This window comes from Patagioenas fasciata, chromosome 17 (assembly GCF_037038585.1).
Source record: "Patagioenas fasciata isolate bPatFas1 chromosome 17, bPatFas1.hap1, whole genome shotgun sequence".
NCBI lineage: Eukaryota > Metazoa > Chordata > Aves > Columbiformes > Columbidae > Patagioenas > Patagioenas fasciata.
This window is the reverse complement of record NC_092536.1, coordinates 11305034-11323397: the sequence shown is the minus strand read 5'-3', so window position 1 is coordinate 11323397 and position 18364 is coordinate 11305034. Positions and strand designations below refer to the sequence as shown.

Sequence of the window (18364 nt, the reverse complement as noted above, 5' to 3'; positions counted from 1 at the left end):
GGCCCTGCAAAGCCCTGAGCCTGGCTGTGCAGTGAAGGGGAGCTGACCGTGCTGTTCCCCACTCCACTTCTGTTCAGAGAGATGGGAACAGCCCCTTTGATTGGAGTGGGATACTATGGGGCCATCCCTGCTGAGGGAGAGATATGGGGAATTTTTTCTGCTTGCTGTTTCTAATGCTTTACTGTGCTTCTTGGTTCTGAGCAGGTTATTTGGCAAAAATGTCAGGCCAGGCTTTCCATGAAATTCAACTGGCAATTGGAGGCAGGGTTCTGCCAAAGGGAAAAGCAAAGAGCTGCTGTAGTGACCCCCCCTCCCCGTAGCAGTTTATATAGTCCAAGTGTATAGACTCACTTCCTCAGGGACCCGCTTCATTACACTGTGGCCTGCAGTGCCACTCCGGGATGGAGCTGTGTCAACACGGCCCCCGTTTACTGACACCTTTTCCTGGGCTGGGGAAGGGCCTGCACAGGGAAGGGGGAAGAGTTTCCCTCGGAAGAAGCGTGTAATCACTGCTTGCCAGACGCCCCCCGTGCTCCAGCCAGTATTTACTGCAAGCCTGCCAAAGTAAACCAGCCTGCTGCATTTTATTTCGGATAAACACAGCGCGGCCACGGTGGGGTGTTGCTTTCCGAAGGGCTGGAGACAGAGAGGAGGCTGAGGCGCCAGGGGAAAGGGAGGGAGGAGAGGGATGAATCCTGCAGGGTGCGGGGTGGGTGGCAAGCAGGATGGCTCTGGGCCCCTGAGGGCGCTTGGGACCGGTAGCGCGATAAGGAAATGCATAGGTAAGATGCAAAATCCTGCTTAAATTGTGCATGTTGGCCCTGTACCAGGCCTTGTCCTCTCCTGCAGAGCCCCTGCGAGCACCCAGCACATGCATGAGTGCAAGGGATACATCAGGTTTTGCTGTCGGAGCAGGGATTTGTAGTGTCCCCCGGGGATGAATCCCTCCTGGATGCACACACCCACGCAACATCTCCATGTACACAGAGGCCGTGTAGCACGCACACAGCCCTGCCACGCACTCTCACACGCCTCAGAGCTGCTCCTGCAGGCCTGGGAGAAGACGTGTGGGCCCAAAAACTGGGCTGCCTTTATTTTCCTCTTGCCTCCTTCCTCCAGCTGGCTCTTCAGGCCACCGGGAGAGAGCCAGAGCCCACACCTCCCACACCTCCCAACACACACACACACACACGGGGCAGGCTCACTGCACACCCCGAGCTCTCGTGCAAACACCAAAAGTTGCTTAGGAGGGTGAAATCTGAGCAAGCAAAGCCCTCCCAGCCGCTCAACCACCAAAGTCCCAGGGTCTGGCCAGCTCCACTTTCCCTCCAGCCTGGATTGAACCAGGGGAAACCCAGCGAGGTGCTGGCGGATGGCGGCATCATGGAGATGGGGAGGGAAGGTGGGAGCCGCCTTTAGCTCTTTGCGCTCTGAGATTAGAGAGCCCCGGCCTGGCTGCTCTCCGGGGAGACAGCGGAGACCTTTCATGCCTCTTTGAAGAGCCAAGATAGTGTCGGCCTTGGTGCGAGCCTAGCTTGCAGACGAGCCGGGAGGCGCGGGGGCAGCCGGCTATCGCAGATATCGCCCTTGCCTCCCCCCGCGATCCCACCTCCACCCCGCTCCCGGCCCGTCGCTATCAGCCGCCCTCATCTCCTTTTTTTTTCTTTTTCCTTTTTCCGTACACCCCCTTCTGCCCCTTCGCTTTGTCATTCATTTTTTTGCGGATCTCCTTATTTATTTCTGCGCCTCACTCATTTATTTATTTCTGGCAAAGAGGCGGCTAACAAGTAGCTGGAAGCACTGGCCAATATTTAACTAAGATGGCTGGCCATCAGGTCCCTTTTGTTTGCTTGCAAATTAATCATCCGGCGCGCAGTCGGCGCCAGGGTAGATTTATCACACACAGAAGGGGGAATGAGGCGGCCGAAGGGAGACAAAGACTGTTCGCACCTTCCCGCTTTTGATCTTAGATTAGTGCAGCCTCCCTTCATAATACGAGTCTCCAGGGGGCTTCGTCGGGGAGGTCACTCGGAACTGGCGGAAGTTTGCACGCCATTTGCCAGACGCTGAAATTGGAAATCATAAGCGGCAAACATTTTTATTTTCCTCCGCGGGCCGCTGCGCGGGTGGGTGCCGAGCGCGGTGCAAGGTGCGGGGCGGGCGCGGAGGGCGGCGGAGACTCCCGTCCGTCTCTGCTGCAGCGCCGAGGGCGCGCACCGGCGGGGCGGGCGCGGGGCTCGGGGCGCGGCGGGGCTGGGAGCGGCTGAGCTTGTCCCGCGGGAGCCCGTGGGCACCTCTTGGTCCCCGGCAAAGAGCGGCGGCCCGGTTGGGGCAAATTGCGGCAAACTTCTTGAAGCCGCCGGGAATTTGGTGTGGGCTCTGTTAAAAGGAAGGTATAGGGTTTGGGGGTTCCCACCGCGGCAGCGGCTGGAAGCAGGAGCCCGAGAACCGGTTGCGAACAGCGGCTGTAAAGACTCGCTTCCTTCGTTGGTAACTATCGGCACAGCTCAGCCGAGCGCTGTGCGGGTAGCCAAGCTCCTGGCTCCGTGAAACACATCAGACTTTACCCCCCTCCATCCTCTTTGAACGCATTACTCCCGCTTCCTTTCCTCCCTCCTCCTCTTTTTTCCTCCATCCACTCCCACCCCCGACCAAAGCGGAGATATTTTGGTGAATGCAAAGCGATCCTAGACGCTGGTTACTACAGGGACTTCACCAAGCTGGCGCCAAGCGCTCTTAACCATGTGCGTCAAAAATGCAATGTTAGAAGAGCTAATCACTTTAGAGGTTCCGCTCCCATCTGCGCGCAGCCAGCGCCGAGCCCCTGCGCTCCGCCGCTCCGCTCCCGGAGGATTATCTTCCCTCTTTAAAACAGGATGGGGGGATTGTCGGGAGAGCCCCCAGGGCCCCCCAGCGGAGGGGGGGGGAGGAATGATAATTCGGCACACCCCCACCGCTGGGATATCCCTCCTGACACACGCGTGGGCGCTCCGTGCCCTGTATGCCCACGGCTCCCACCGACACGCGTCCACACGAAGCCCCGTCTTGCTGCCCTGCACTGTCATTCCCCCGGGAACATGCCTCCCCTCCCCAGAAACTTCCCAGGCGCGGATCCTGCCCGGCTCTTCCCTCTCAGTGGGGCCAGTGCAGGCCCACGCGTGATGCCTTCGCCAGGGGGTAGCTGGCTCCATGCGAGCCCGGGCACGGGGGCACCCGGGGAGGGCCCCCCCCCCGGCCCGGCGCTGCCCGGGCGCCGGGAAAGCCGCACTTCCCGTCTCCTCCCCGCGCACCTCATGGAAGAGGAGGGGTGTGGGAGCGTAACCCTCTCGGCGCCGGTGCCAGCGGACTGGCCTTAATCCTCAGAGTCAAAGAAAGAAAGAAAAAAATAATAATACATTTTTTTAAATTCCCGTTTTCTAGTCTCCCCCCTTGCCCCTCACCCCCGGCGCGATTAGCAGCTGCCGGGCCCGGGGCTGAGCCGAGCGGCGGCCCCAGCCCGCCTCGCCGCAGCCTGCAGCCGCCCACGACAACAATAATAACGGCGGCGGCGGCCGCTGGGGCAGCCAGAGCCGAGCCCCGCGCCGGGGGAGACCCGCAGAGCTACCCGCTGGCCGTCTGCCACCCCCCCGGGGCTCGCCTCCAGATTTGCGGGGGAAAGGAAAGCGGCCGGGCCCCCGCCTAGGGGTGCTGTCTAGTTTGAAGAAAGCAACTTTCCCGTAGCGAGAGAACGGGGTGGGGGAGTAGGGGCTGCTGCGGGAGAGGGGGTGTCACAAACCCCGGCGGCTGCGGGGACCGGGGCCAGCCGCGACGCCCGGGGTGGGTCCGCCGCTCTGGGTGGGGCGGGGGGGTTCCCCCAGTTGCGGGCTGGGCAGAACTCGCAGTGCCCGGCCCGGCTGGGGTGCGGAGCGGCGGGGGGAACACCCCTATTCGGACCCCAGCACCACGCGTGGAGCCCCACCCGATCCCGGCGCCCCCCGCCGCCTCTCCAGCGCTGCCAGCAGCCGCTGCTTTGGAAGCTCCTACCGGGGCAGGCGGCTGGAGGAGGGAGCGAACACTGGAAATGCCCAGCCTGCCATCTCGCCGGGGCCGTGGCCAGGGGGCGAGGCGGCCCCGAACACCCCCCTCTAGAGGCGGGTACTCCCGGCCGCCCTCCCCGGGCGCTGCCTGCTCCCTCCCCTCTGATCATGTTGACATATTCACACGGCCCGGAGTACTAGTGATGCTTTGCTGCAGCGTTACAGTTTCCGACACCTTCTTTTTATAACTCGGCTCTGTCCCCCTTCCACTCGACCTGTCAAAACCACGCCTATGGAGCCACACAATTGGTCCGAAAGCGTCAAAGAGCCAATCAAGGAGGCTCCAGCTCCCTTGTAACCCACAACACATCCATACAATCTGGTGCACGCAGAGCACAGACTCACAGGGAATTCTCAGAGCTGAGAGGCTCCTTCTCCCTCTCTCTCTCTTTTTCCTCTCTTTCTTCCCCCCCTTTTTCTCTTCCTTTCTCTTTCCTTCTCTCTTTCTCCCTCTCTCCTTTTCTGAAGCGCTGCTGGAGAGGAGACGAGTGTAATTCTTCCTTTTTTTTTTTGTTTTGTTTGTTTGTTTAAGGCAGAGTGAAAGAGAAAGAGAGGGAAAAAGAATTTTAAAAAGGAAAGGAGGAGGGTGAAAGAAAGAAGAGATCCTGATGGAAATCAGGGCACTCTGACTAACTCCTGCTTGGAGAGGGGGGAAGGCGAGGCGGAAGCGAGATTTCCCTACAAGTTTTTGCTACTGAAGGTTGCTCAGGAGCCTTCCTCGGTCGGCGAGGGGTGGTGGGTTTGTTTGCTTCTTTCTGCTTTCCCTCCCTTCCCAGCCTCTGCTCTGCAGCCTGACCGTACGGAGGAAAGGTGGAGGGGTGGGGGGAGGGGGGGGAAAGAGCCAGTCACCCAAAAAGAGAACCCAGCTTCGAGCCGTCACCCTTCGCCACGGAAGAAGAGACGAGGGATTGAGACTAAGAGAAAAAAGAAGAAGAAAAAAAAAAAGGATCTCGGCTTGTCCAGCCCTTCTACGGCAACAGGAACAGGCAGCGAACCCGGTGGATATTTTTTCCCCCCTTTTCGGCGTTTCTTTTCCAGCGCAAGGACTTCCACTCAGGAGAAAAAAGATAAATACAACCCTGCAGAGACCGAACACAGAAAAAGCAAGACTAATAATGAACAATCCTGTTAATCCGCTGTCCCGAGGGCTGGGGATGTGCTCCTGCTCGGGAAGTTGTAGGCTGTAGAAGTTCTGCCTCTCCCCCATGTACTGTGCTGTCTAGAGCTTGTTTCCCCCAAACCCTTTTTTTTGGTGCTTTATTGCTGTTATTGTTATTATCTTAATTTTTCTTCTTCATGATGTGCTGTTAGAAACCACTCCGGGACTACTCCAGCAGTAGGAAGATCGAGGAGTGGAGTGGATGAATATACCGATGAGAGATCCAGTAATCCCTGGGACAAGCATGGCTTATCATCCTTTTTTACCTCACCGGGCACCGGACTTTGCCATGAGCGCTGTGTTGGGACATCAGCCTCCCTTCTTCCCGGCTCTGGCTTTGCCTCCCAATGGGGCAGCCGCTCTCTCCCTTCCCGGGGCTCTGGCTAAACCCATCATGGATCAGTTAGTGGGGGCTGCAGAGACTGGTATCCCCTTTTCTTCCCTGGGTCACCAGGCAGCAGCCCATCTGAGGCCTTTAAAAACTCTGGAGCCAGAAGAAGAGGTGGAAGATGACCCGAAAGTGCATCTGGAAGCCAAAGAGCTTTGGGAGCAATTCCATAAAAGAGGCACAGAGATGGTGATTACCAAATCGGGAAGGTAGGTCTGGGTCGGGGGTTCGTGCCTTTCTTTTTTTTGCCCCCCTCCTTTCCCCACTCCTCAATCTCTGCACCCCGCTCCAGAGCAAGGCTCTTTCCCTGAAAAATTCCTCCATAAAGCTCCTTTCGCTTGGGACTATGGAAAGTTTTTAGGCAGCTGAAGATCCGAGCTCATCTCGGGCACCACTTTGCAGGGAAAGTCTCAGGCACGACCCGGCCCTGCTCGGAGTGCGTGTGCAGGGGGCGAGAGGGTCCCTTCATGGTTCAGTGGCTTAATGCTTTCTGGAGGAGACTGGTAGCAGAAAGAAAATAATTTGAGGGTGGAAAAGGAGCTTGCCTGATTTCAGGCTCGCTGCACGGAGTTTTTCTTCCTTAAGAGAAGAGGAAAAAATATATTCGAAGCGGCGTATCGCTGCTGGTGAGGCGGCAGCTGCAGGTCGGCTCAGTTTATCAGTTGCTTCGCTTGTGTCTCTGTCTCTGCTGGGATCTAGGCTGTGTTTGTGCTGACTAATTATATCTGGAAATGCACAAAAAGCTGGCAAAACCGCCCAGAGGTCCTGCAGCCGCTGCTTTAGGGGCAGGGAAGGTTTTGCAGCTCCGCGCTGCCTGTCGCTGTATTTATAAAACCTTCACGTGGGAATGAATGAACATACACATCGCGTCCATTTCTGCTTTTAATAGCATTACCCCTCTGAAAACCTTTTCTATATTCGCTACTCATTGACAGCCGTGCTCTTTTACAACTCTACCTATTGCTACGACGAGTCGTAGGGAGAAAACCCCCTTCACCACCCGGGTGTTTTTTTAAGACACTCTCTTAGAAACCTCCCAAACAATTCACGTGTAATTTGCCAGAATTACTTGAGGAAGCCACTCCTGAAAGTCTTCTTAGATGGCCTTCAGCTGGAGCTTCACCTACTTGCAGAGCACCAGTTGCTGAGGCAAAGAAAAAAATCTAAGAACAGCAAGGGGAGACGGGGGGCGGGGGGAAAATCCCCTTGCCCATTTTACTGCTTTCCTGAAGTTTTCTCTGCTAATTGTGGTCAAAAGTGGGGTTTTTTTTTTTGCGCGAAAGCCTCGGCGGGTATTAAGCGCTCTTACATGTTGCAAAGTCATGTGTTTCCTTTTAAGTTGAAATTGCCGAATGCCAACCGCTCGATATAATAAACAGCAAATTTGTGGTATCCTGTTGCAGTTTCGAGCTGGACTTGGGAGCGGAGGGGAGCGGGCTTTGCTGAGAACCCTCTGCACAAACGGGTTATCACCGGGAGGCTGGAGCGCTGGGAAACCCTCGGCAGCCACCCTGCCCTCAGTGGAGGGGTTTTCTTCTCCTCATTTGCAAAGTGAAAACCTTCCCTCCCCGCGAACTGGGCTATAATAATGCGGAATATTTATTTTATCGGGGCGCGATCTGTTCCCATTTCTTTGTTTAGCAGGCGAAAAGGAAAATAATGAGAGATCTGAGAGCCCTAAATGAGGCTTTGCTGTTTAGGAATGGCAGAGGGTAGGCGCCTGCTGATTTCTAGGGAACACACGTACCTCCACCCTCCGCCTCCCGTCCCAGAGACCATTTTTTCCTGAAACTTTCAAGCGTTTGAGAAACCTTTTCACTGGGGGCGGGGGGGAAGCCCTTTTGCTGGGGGGGGGTGAACACACGACTTTTCTGCTTCTGAGAGCTGAAGCGATGGCTTGGTGGACGCGCTACGGAGATTTAGGAGCTCATTTAAACGCTGTAATTAATTTTATTTTCGTCTTGTGTTTTCTTTATCCCCCCCCCCCCCAACTCTCTGTCCATAGGAGAATGTTTCCTCCATTTAAAGTGAGATGCACTGGACTGGATAAAAAGGCCAAGTACATTTTATTGATGGATATTGTGGCGGCTGATGATTGTAGGTACAAATTCCATAATTCCCGGTGGATGGTAGCCGGCAAAGCTGACCCTGAAATGCCAAAGAGAATGTACATCCACCCGGACAGCCCGGCCACCGGCGAACAATGGATGTCCAAAGTCGTCACCTTTCACAAGCTGAAGCTCACTAACAACATCTCTGACAAGCACGGATTTGTGAGTGCCTTTTACACCTTCCTTTGCCTCCCTTTGCCCTCCCTCGCTGCCTGGCCGGAGCGGTGGGTCCCGGTGCGGGGATTTGACCCACAGCCCCGAATGGCAGTTCCCACGGGTGGCGAAAATGCGGGGGAAATGGAGGATAAATACTCTCATCCACGCACACGGAAGACTTGTGTCTGTCCGGTTTATAATATCCCTTCTTTTTTTTTCCCCCTATTGCTGAGGTCGGGATTAAACACTCTAGTTTATTCGGTAACCGCTCCGTGCCATTCAGCATTAACTTTAGAGATATATTTCCAGTATAGTGCAACTCGATATTTCTTGAAGCCGTGGTGGCTTTATGTATGTCTCTATATATTTTTTTAATAAAGTCGATCACACTTTTTAAGTGTAAGAAAATGATATGCATATGTGTATAAAGGTCTTAAAGGCCTAAGTATGCAAACATTTAAATATATATTAATCTGGATAATGTAAAGCAAGCCAGAGTGAAAATAAACAGGGACCAAAATCAGAGGTCAAGTTGCCCATTCATGTCTATCCACTCCTTTACATTTACTGGGTGTGCAGAGATAAAAACTTACCCTAAGAGTGAAATCAAACAAACCTGCTGATAAGTGCTGTGACGATCCTTGGCCATTTCTTTCTATTCCTGGGAAAGCGTCCGCCCTCGGAGCCGGGGGTTGCTGGTGGTGGCCGCGGTCAGGGGATCTCTAATGTGCCGAGGATTGCATTTGCTGGCTGTGATTTGATTAGACGATACATTTTTTGCCTTTCGCAGAAGGCCTTAAGTGGATTGGGGCGAGCAATTAGACCTAGCCAAGGCTCTCGCGGTGGTGTTGCTATTGTAGCTGCTGCCGCTTTATTTTATTTTATTTTCCACGTTGAAATCAAAAGACATCGCAGCCGGAGCCCAAACAGCTTCTCCCCCTCTCCTAAGAGAGCTCTGCTGGGATTTTAACCGCCCCCCCGTCCCTCGGAAAGATCCAGCGGAGAGCTGGAGCTGTCAGTGCTTTTTGTTGGATGCTGCAAAAGGCGTGTGCGTGTGTTTGGAGTGTGCTCGGCGGGGAGGAGGAGTGAGGGGAGGAAGGAGAGGGAAGGCAAATTAGAGAGGAGAAAGTGCCGATGGCCGGGGGAAGTGCGAGGCGGGGGTATCGCTCCAGCTGACCCTCTTCTTTCCCCCCCCCCCCGCCTTCTCTGCTGCCGGCCGCTTCTTCCCCCGCTCCCCAGACCATTTTAAACTCCATGCACAAGTACCAGCCCCGGTTCCACATCGTCCGAGCCAACGATATTCTCAAGCTTCCCTATAGCACGTTCAGGACCTACGTTTTCCCGGAGACTGAATTCATCGCAGTGACCGCATACCAGAATGATAAGGTAAGGAGATTAAGAAAGGATTTGTTTTACGTGTTTTGGCTTTTAAGAGAGCTTTTGCTCTGCATTGTTCCCTCTAAAAATCACGAAGCCCGTCCCGTTTCTCTCTCCCTGTCTCCCATCCTCCTCTTTCCCCCAAAACCTTCTTGATCCACCTTCGGGAAGGCGCCGAGGATGGGGGTCGGGCACTCTCCAAATACCCACCTCGGGGAAGACAATTAAAAGGGAGATTGGGGGGGAAGACGGGGTGCTGTTTAAGGCTATTTTCGCTCCTTGGTATGGAGAAAAGGGGGGAAATGGATGGGATGGCATGGGGATCGCTGCTCTTAGTGTGGATTTAATCTAAGATGCATCAGAAGAAAAAAAAATCGGCTCCGTGTGTCGAAAGACAGAGTGGGGAGAACAGCGGGGCTGGAGATTTTGTAATTCTTCTTGGCCTTTGTGCTGTTTTAGCTCCTTTAACAGCAGTTGGCAATAAGGCTGGAGCGCACGTATGGTTCCTATTATTATTATATTATGATTTTTTTTTGCATCCTGCAGTGTTTTATTATTTTTTGTGGTGCAGAAATATGCTCTGATCAGAGAGGGTTATCTCGCTTGAATTTAGCTGGAAGGTCTGAAAGAGCCGGTGTGAGAAAGTTTTGCAGCGCTGCAGACGCTGCCTTTCCGTTTCTCCTGGTTTATTGTCACTTGCGACGAAGGTGGTATATTTGGGAGAGCGGCAAACGGCGAATTTACGATAATTAAGTCAAGTGGAAGGAAGCGAAGGAGCCAAAAAAAAAGGGCTTTGATTTTTTTTTTCTGTTTATAAATTATAACTTTGCGTGTGCGTTAAGCGCGGAGGGTCTGGATGTGCAGCGCCCGCTCGCTGCGGCTTCCCCATTCCTTCACTATTAAAAATTAAGGAGCGAAGTGTGTGGGGGGGTGTCCTGCACGCTTCTACCCTCAGTTTCCAAAAAGTCGCTTCTCCGGGGTTGGACTATTTTCCTCTTTTTCCGCAGCCAAGCGCTTGCAAGGAAACGGGAAAAAAAAAAAAAAAAGCGTATGGAGAGTAGACTTTGCTTTGGGACTTATCAGCAGGGCTGTTCGCCCCGGTCTATCAGCTGAGGCCGGCTTGGTTGAAGGGCAGGAATGAGCATATTTGTGTGATTGCCATGAAATGGGCTGGAAAGCGGCGGTGCGGGAGCCGCCTCGGCGGCGGGTCAGGAGCCACGGCCGGATCACCTGGATCAAAAAAGCCCCGCTGGTTTGTAGCAGTGGGTTTTCCTGCCTCTCACTCAGCCGCAGACAGGGGTTTTCTCTTCGGGGTCGTGCTCTGCTTTTCAAATTGGAGGGTTGGGGGGAGCTGCGGGTAAGCGGCATCCCCTTCCCTACCGCCCGCGTCCCGTTATAGCTACGGGACCCCCCCCCCGGCCGGGCTTTAAATCCGCCTCGGCACATCGTACAGGGCACGGGGTGCTCCGCACCCCCACATCCCTCCGAACGCAGGAAGAAACAGCCATTCCCTGCAATAACCCGAATCGCAATGAACCAAGCAGTCACAAATAAAACCCCAAACGGTAAACCCCCCTCATCCTCCTCAAAAAAATAAAATCAACTGACTCCTCGCACCCCCGGCGCCCCAATACACACGCACACGCGGAGCATAATGCGATTATATGAAGTATTTTATTATAGCGAGGGGGTGGGTATGATTCCTTTGCGGTTTAATTATGGCATTTGAAGAGTTTTAAGCACAGGCATAACTTGCATGGATCGCATTGCACGGCTAAATTAATTCCGATGCGGTGGCAACAACACGGGGCTCTTTCATTGCCACCACAGCCTGGGGGACTGGGGACAAGCTGCCTCCAAAGCGGTTCGGGAAACCACGGAGATTCACCCCAAAAACAGGGACCTTTGCCCCCTTCCCTGTCCTGCTCCTAATGAAGTTCTGCCGCCGCTGAGGGAACCGGGGAGAGGTTATTCTGTTGGTTTTTAATGTAAAATCTCCTTATTTCTGCCCCAACCCCCTGCGTTTTTTTTTTTCTCCATCCTATAGATCACTCAATTAAAAATTGACAACAACCCCTTTGCCAAAGGTTTTCGGGACACCGGGAATGGAAGGAGGGAAAAAAGGTGAGTCTGGATAGATTATATATAGATACCCCATTTGGCTTTCATGTGTAGAGCTCAGAACATGTGCAGAGGTCAAAATCACAAAACTACACTTTTTTTTTTTTTTTCCCCCAAAATTCATAAGGATCTTGTTGCTAATTAAAGCAAAACTGATTGGGAATTCTTTCCTGCTTTCCACGTTTATTTTTTCCATCGCAGGCTTGGCTGCCCAAAGGGATGGTGATATATTAAGCAAGTATCACTGGAGAAAGAAGCTTCCCTTAAAATTTTGGGAGGATTATAACATTATAGTGTGTATCTGGGATTGGGAAAGAGGGAGAATTGAGGGCAGAGCTGATCGCTGGTTGAATCTCCTCTGGCCTTTTCTCAGGGACTGTATCAAAAAGACTGAAGTATAGAGCAGAAACATATAAATAAACTGTTTTGACAGAGGTGTCTCATGAATATGGAAGCAATTAGTGATAGAAGATTCTTTATTTTTTCTAAAAGCAGCAGGACACAACTTGTGCCATAGCTAGATGGATGGATAAAACTCATTTTAGTGGGTCTCAAGATTTTTATTTTTAATATTGGAGTAAATGGAGAAAGGTATTTTCTTTTTTCCTTCGTTTTGGTTTGTTAGAGCAGACAGGATATTTCAGCCATTTGCGCTAGGGTTTGGATAATTAATAAATAGGTCTGTTTATCTTTTATTTAACCAAAAAAAAAGCAAGAGGGAAATGTAGTGTAAAACAAGAGGCCTTTCTCCCTGCCCAGCACACACACACGTCAGCTCCTCTTGTCCATCAGTGTGAAAATAAAGCCAACGCTGGAGCCACAGGACGGAAATGATTTCTAATTTCTCTCTAAATATAAATAGATTTTTTACTCCGGGTTAATTGTTGGTGAAAAGATTACATAAAGTGCCTAACAAAATAACCACTTCCTAGCAATCTTAGCAACCATTAAGATGGCTCATATCTCTGGAACATCCTCGCGTTTTTAAAAGCTAATCTCCAGGGAATGCTTCCCTCTCCCCTCCGCCCCTTCTCTTTAATATCTGCCCTTGCTGAGGAGCCGCTCAACCACTTCCAAGAAATCTCCTCTCATTAGCAGCCAAGTCCTGACTGCGAGAAAACGCGCTCCCCCCTCGAGGGGACCTCGGCCCTTAATTCCTCTGCCCCAACCATCCCCAAATAGGGTCTCCAGAAGGGATGAGGGGTCCTGGGGGAGGGTCCCGGGGGGGGTACCGGGATCCGCTCGCCCAGCGGGTGCGTGTGTCCACAGGAAGCAGCTGACCCTGCAGTCCATGCGGGTGTACGACGAGAGGCAGAAGAAGGAAAATCCCACCTCAGATGAGTCGTCCAACGAGCAGACGGCCTTCAAGTGCTTTGCCCAGTCGTCCTGCCCCGCCGTGCCCACTGTCGGCACCTCCAGCCTCAAAGGTGAGACCTGCGGCCCCCAGATGCTCCCTGGGCGCCTGCTCTGCGGGGCGACAGATCCGACCTCTGCACCCTATGGCACTTCTTCCTTCCTACTGTCCTTCCTTCCTTTATATTTTCTTTTTTTCCCCTCTGTTTTCTCTCTTCTCTCCTTTCTCTTTCATCTTGCTTCTTCTTTTTCTTCTCTCTCTTCTCTCCTCTCTCTCCTCTTCTCTCTCTTCTCTCTTTTTACCCTCCCTCTCTATCTTTCCTGCTCTTTTTATCTTTTTCTTTGTCTCACTCTTCTTTCTTTCATTCTTTCTTTCTTTCTTTCCGGCTTTAACCTTTTTCCTTTCCCTTTCTTTCTCCCCCTCCTTTTCTTTCTCCCCCTCTTTTCCTCTCTCTCTCTCACTCTCTGTCCTTCTCACTCACTCTCCCTCTCCCCCCAGCCTCCCTCTCCTCCCGCTGCACATTCATTCCTCCCCTTCTTGGTTCAGAAAGGAGCCAGCTCCGAGTCAAGGGAGCAAAGACAGACCACGGGGCAAAAGTTCAAAACTGGAGTCACTCCATTAATATTCCTCTCTGAATCTGTTATTAGAGGAAGGATCTTTTCCCTGGATACAGTCCCGAACTTTGTTATAGAAAAGTCACCCTCGATTTCTCTCCGTGCGGGGTTGGGAGCTGTCTGCAGCTCTCTCACATGTATTAATCCATCCAGGGGCGGGGGGGGTGCAGGGGGGAGGAGGAAACAACTTCTTTTTTGTTGTTGCCTTACTCGCTCGTTTAAAGTCCTGCCGAGCTGAGGGGAGGGGAGCTGGGAGGGGACCCGAAAAGCAAACCAGAGCTTCGCACCTGGGGCGCTGAAATTAGGAGATGAAGTGCAGAGGAATCCAACGAAGCCGAGCATGCGTTTGGGGAGGAGGAGGAGGCCGGGGGGGCGGGGAGGGGGTCCAGGGTGTGATGGAGGCGACTGCGTGGGTTTGGTTTTTCTTTAAAGTTTGCCCATCGAAAGGGCTGAAAACTTTGGAGAAGTTCTTAGGAGACGCAACCCCAAGACTCTCTAAACCTGCCGGGAGGACGCTGCTGTCCCTGCCGGGGGGATTCACCGGGGCTTCTCCGCCGCCCGGGCAGCCGGGGGTGCCGCTTTCCCGGGCAGCTCCGGCAGAGCAGAGCCGCTGGCCCCGGGCCCGCCCGGCTGGGGGGTCTCTCCTCCGGGCCGCCGCTTTGTTTCGCAGCCAGTTTTGCTGCGCTGTGTAAAAGTCGGGTTGGCTCGGATGTGGCGGGTGGTGGGAGCCGGGGGAATGTATTTATTTATATAAGAATAATAATAAAAAAAAGAAGGAAGTATTTACATTTAAATCTCTGACCGACCAGGAAGCCTTTTTGCCCTCTTTTCCAACCCGACGGGGTTTGAAGGGACGTGCTGTGCCGGATCCCAGCCCCGCTTCCCTTTGTCTTGCAGATCTCTGCCCCAGCGAGGGAGACAGCGATGCAGACAGCAAAGACGATCCCTTGCTAGAAGCCAACGAGTCGGGCAAAATCAGCACAACCACCGCCACCACCCCAGCACCGGCCAGCTCCGCCGCGGCCGCGGGAGACGACCCCCGGGACAAGGGGGGCAGCCCCTCCAAAAGCCACTTCTTCCCCGGCGACTCGGCGGGGAGTCGGAGCCGAGAGAGGACGGAAAAAGTCCCTCCGGACTCCCGGCACAGCCCAGCTACTATCTCTTCCAGCACCCGAGGGGGAAGCCTGAGCGGCGAGGAACTGAAAAGCCCCCTCAGGGATGGTCCCAAAGTAGATGAGAACCGGCTGTTGGGTAAAGAGCCCTTCGCCCCCCTCACGGTCCAGACCGACAGCACGGCCCACCTGAGCCAGGGACACTTGCAAAACCTCGGCTTCCCCCCTGCCCTGGCCGGCCAGCAGTTCTTCAACCCGCTGGGGAACGGGCACCCGCTGCTGCTGCACCCCGGGCAGTTCGCCATGGGGGGGGCTTTCTCCGGCATGGCCGCGGGGATGGGGCCCCTGCTCGCCACCGTCTCCGGGGCATCTGCCGGTGTCTCGGGACTGGACAACACGGTCATGGCCACGGCGGCGGCCCAGGGACTCTCGGGAGCATCGGCGGCTGCTTTGCCTTTCCATCTGCAGCAGCACGTCCTGGCTTCTCAGGTACCGCGTCCCCCGCGCCGCTGCCCCTCCGGAGCAGGGGGGGCTCCGTCCCGGGAGAAAAGGGAAGGCAGCGGAAAATCCCCTTTAGCCTCCCAGCTGCGGGTTCCCACCCCAGCTCTCTCCGCAGGGACAGGCGGTGGGTTTGGGGGAAAGTCAGAGATGGGAAAACCCCAGGGTGGGGGGCGGGGAGAGTGGGGGTGGCCCAGCTTGAACTCCCGGAGCTCTCCCACTAGTCCTCTCACTCCCGTGCTGCCTGGGACACTGTGCCAGGCCTCTGTCCCTCCCCACCCCCCCGCCTCCCCCGTGGTTTGGCGGCTCCCCGGGAAGTCCCAGTGCGCAGCTCCGCACTGCGGGGCGCTTCCCAACCTGCGGAGCGGAGCCACCGTCATGGGGGGAGGAATACCCGGGGCTGCCCTGCGCGGAGGGCAGCTGTACCTGCGGGAGGAGAAATAAAATCTCCCTGTGAAGGAAAAGGAGGAGGGTGGGGAGTGAGACAGCACGGCCCTTATCTCGTTTCGTCGCTCTCCTCTCTCTTGGGCCATGACCCCCGCGGCGGGGTGGGGGCTGTGCAGGACAGAGCTGGCTCGAGGGGGGTCCGGCTGGTTTTGGCCTCGGCACCGGCAGGATGGCTCTTCATCCCCTCACGTGGGCAGCTGCAGCTCGGCCACTGTCAGCTCTCCAATGGCGTGTGCCTGGAAGGGGGGGTGTGTTGGCGCGGGGGTGCCGCGGAGCATCCCCCGGGGGAAGATGTGCAGGCCGGTAATCCTTCCCTTTCTCTCTCCTCCCCTCCCGCAGGGCCTGGCCATGTCTCCCTTCGGAAGCCTCTTCCCTTACCCCTACACCTACATGGCGGCGGCGGCTGCCGCTTCCAGCGCCGCCTCCAGCTCGGTGCACCGGCACCCGTTCCTCAACGCCGTGCGGCCGCGGCTCCGCTACAGCCCCTACCCGCTGCCCGTCCCCCTGCCCGACGGCAGCAGCCTCCTCACCACCGCCCTGCCCGGCCTCGCCACCGGCTCCGGAGAAGGCAAAGCAGGGGGGTTACCCACCACCAGCCCCGGTTCCGTGCCCCTGGACTCCGCCTCGGACCTCACCAGCCGCTCGTCCACCCTCTCCTCCGGCTCCGTCTCCCTCTCCCCCAAACTGGGAGCAGACAAGGAGGCGGCGACCAGTGAACTGCAAAACATCCAGCGTCTGGTCAGTGGGCTCGACCCCAAGCAGGACAGATCCCGCAGCGGCTCCCCATAACCCCCCCGGCCTCCGGGAGCTCATTTCAAATCAGTCTTGCAGTGCACTTTGTTTGAAAAAAAACCACATCCTCCACCCGCGAGTTGTTGTTATATATATTTTTTTTACCCCCCTCTTTTATTTTGTTTCTTCTTCCCCTTTCTATATTTTTTTTTTTTAATTTTAAAATATAAAATCTCCCGGCGTTTTGTGCGTGCTTATCAACAACAAGGTATCTGGCGAAGCAGGAGGGGTGAGGGCAGGGAGAAGATCGTGGATGGGGGAGCGGAGCCGAGGTGGGAGCGCTGGGTCGGCGGCTGCTCACAGGGAACAGGCTGGCCGGGCCGGGTCACCGGCGGGGTTGTGGCATCGTCCTTTTTTTTAATTAACTGTGTTAAAAAAAAATCAGAAAAAAATGAAAAAAACCTAAAAGCAGAAATAAAACAACAAAAAAAAATCAAACAAACATATGAATAAAAATTAAGTAAGAGAAGTGATTTTTTCATTCCGAAAGAGAAGTATGTAAGTAACTCGCATATCGGTTCTTTAACAGTTGTTTCCTGGGCGGGTTGTTACCGACAACCCCCTTAGTCAATATTAAGGGAAGCTGTGTGTTTAAAATATTATTGTGATGTCTGAGAGCCAGTTGGTGGCTTTTTTGCATGTTCCATAGTAGTCTGCTTTTTTTTTGGGGGGGGGGAGGTATTTTTTTATTTCGGTCGGGTTTTGTTGTTTAATGCTCGTTTCAAATCCCAGGGAAAAATGAATAATAATAATAAAAGCAAAAATAAGACCCTCGTCCCTCTCCCTTAAACATCCTCCCTGTAGCAAAACCAATAAGAAGTGTAGTTGGAAAGAAAAAAACAAGTGAATTTATTTTATCTGGAAACCTCTGTAGCTTGACTGTAGGTTTATCACAGCTTTCCCTCTTTAATTTTATATGCAATAACAAGGTTTAAACATACTGAGAAGAAGAAAAGAGCGGACACTATTATTAAAGCAAAGTATTTATGTAATTATTTGATAACTCTTGTAAATACGTGGAATATGAATACTCGAAATTAAACTTTAATTTATTGACATTGTACATATCTCTGTAAATACGGTTGCAGCTGTCTTCTTTTTTTTTCTTCTGTTTTTGTTTTTAGTCGTTTTCATTTCAAGGTCGTAATTCCTTTAAACATACCCCCCCGACCCAAAGGAGAAATACCCCCGTTTCTGAGGGCTCACTTTTTAAACCCAGAGTTCACCCCAGAAAAACCGACCTCGTCCTTCTGTAGAGGAGCCGAATGCAGAAGGCAAAGCAGAAACAAACAGAATTAATCAAAGACCTTTAAAAGAAAATAAAAGGGAGCAAAAGAGAAAGCAACGTGCCATGGTAGCTTTTAATCCTCCAGTTTTGCAGTGTTCAAAGCTCTACTTTCCGTATAAAATATCAACAACAACAAATATATATGTTAATACATGACAACAGGCTTCTCCAATGGCTTGAGAGAGACAGAGAGAGAAAAAAAAAGGAAGATTCTATGATTTTCTTTACTTCGTATTATTTTTCCCCATTTCCTTGGTGTGTCAAGAAACAACCCCAGGATGGTGTTTTACTACTGTGCTTATTGTTGTCTTTGTTTGAGTGAGTGCATATTTTCTTGGCTGGAAAGTCAGGTGCTCAGAGCTGGTTCAAAGAGAAAAGGAAAAAAAAAATGAAGGTATATTTTGTGTTATATAAATGTTGAGAAGTTCTTGCTATTTTTTTCCTGTATTTTTTTTTCTTCCCCTTTTAAAAGTCGCTGAAGTTTCAATAAATTTTTATTGAAATGTCTTGGGCGTACTGTGAAATGCCTTCACCCCAACCCTCCCGAAAGTGCCTGGGAGGATGGAGGGGTTGAAAGATATATATCCCTCTTCTACCTTTCTCCTCCACCCCCATCCCCTTCCCAATATTAAGACGTTTCTCCTGAAAGGAGCCAGTACGAACCAGTCGGGATGGTGCCGTTTGAATTGTTGGTGGGGAAATACGAGTTTTAAGCAAGCTGTTTAATGTACCTTTTTCCGTCTTCACCCCTCTCCTTTATAAAGTCGATCCAGAGGCAAACAAGTCACCTCTTTTAATGGAGCAATATTAAGTGGCGTTTGAAAAGTTAATGAGAAAGGCTCAGCTATGCTTTTATCTGTCATAAATTAAT

General features: G+C 53.1%; 2 protein-coding genes across 4 annotated transcripts; one reads left to right on the top strand and one right to left on the bottom strand.

Moving 5' to 3' along the window:
• Window positions 1-1807: 1807 nt before the first annotated feature.
• On the bottom strand, window positions 1808-4219 carry LOC136109028 (uncharacterized). Of its 2 annotated transcripts, XM_071815818.1 has the most exons (4): window positions 4024-4219; window positions 3291-3358; window positions 2781-2864; window positions 1808-2379 (listed from the first exon to the last, which is right to left on the bottom strand). In XM_071815818.1, exons 1-4 carry the CDS (start codon window positions 4184-4186, stop codon window positions 2080-2082), a joined length of 615 nt encoding a protein of 204 aa, XP_071671919.1. In that variant the 5' UTR covers window positions 4187-4219; the 3' UTR covers window positions 1808-2079. The 2 variants fall into 2 exon arrangements, with proteins under 2 accessions (XP_071671919.1, XP_071671918.1); XM_071815817.1 differs by having other exon boundaries at window positions 2781-3358.
• A 5-nt stretch (window positions 4220-4224) lies between these two features.
• TBX3 (T-box transcription factor 3) lies at window positions 4225-18000 on the top strand. Of its 2 annotated transcripts, XM_071815816.1 has the most exons (8): window positions 4225-4811; window positions 5388-5832; window positions 7629-7896; window positions 9130-9276; window positions 11315-11391; window positions 12658-12815; window positions 14254-14957; window positions 15753-18000. In XM_071815816.1, exons 2-8 carry the CDS (start codon window positions 5438-5440, stop codon window positions 16200-16202), a joined length of 2199 nt encoding a protein of 732 aa, XP_071671917.1. In that variant the 5' UTR covers window positions 4225-4811; window positions 5388-5437; the 3' UTR covers window positions 16203-18000. The 2 variants fall into 2 exon arrangements, with proteins under 2 accessions (XP_071671917.1, XP_065707426.1); XM_065851354.2 differs by having other exon boundaries at window positions 4225-5832.
• The last annotated feature ends 364 nt before the right edge of the window (window positions 18001-18364 follow it).

What these genes read in the sequence shown, in the direction of transcription:
- LOC136109028 (XM_071815817.1), bottom strand. Translation starts at nt 4,186, where the DNA reads ATGATCAGAGGGGAGGGAGCAGGCAGCGCCCGGGGAGGGCGGCCGGGA. An exon ending in TCCTCCAGCCGCCTGCCCCG is followed by an intron (nt 3,359 to 4,023) that starts GTAGGAGCTTCC and finishes TTTGACTCTGAG; the next exon opens with GATTAAGGCCAGTCCGCTGG. An exon ending in ATGGGAGCGGAACCTCTAAA is followed by an intron (nt 2,380 to 2,780) that starts GTGATTAGCTCT and finishes TCCTTTTAACAG; the next exon opens with AGCCCACACCAAATTCCCGG.
- TBX3 (XM_071815816.1), top strand. Translation starts at nt 5,438, where the DNA reads ATGAATATACCGATGAGAGATCCAGTAATCCCTGGGACAAGCATGGCT. An exon ending in CCGCATACCAGAATGATAAG is followed by an intron (nt 9,277 to 11,314) that starts GTAAGGAGATTA and finishes TCCATCCTATAG; the next exon opens with ATCACTCAATTAAAAATTGA. An exon ending in CGGCACCTCCAGCCTCAAAG is followed by an intron (nt 12,816 to 14,253) that starts GTGAGACCTGCG and finishes TTTGTCTTGCAG; the next exon opens with ATCTCTGCCCCAGCGAGGGA.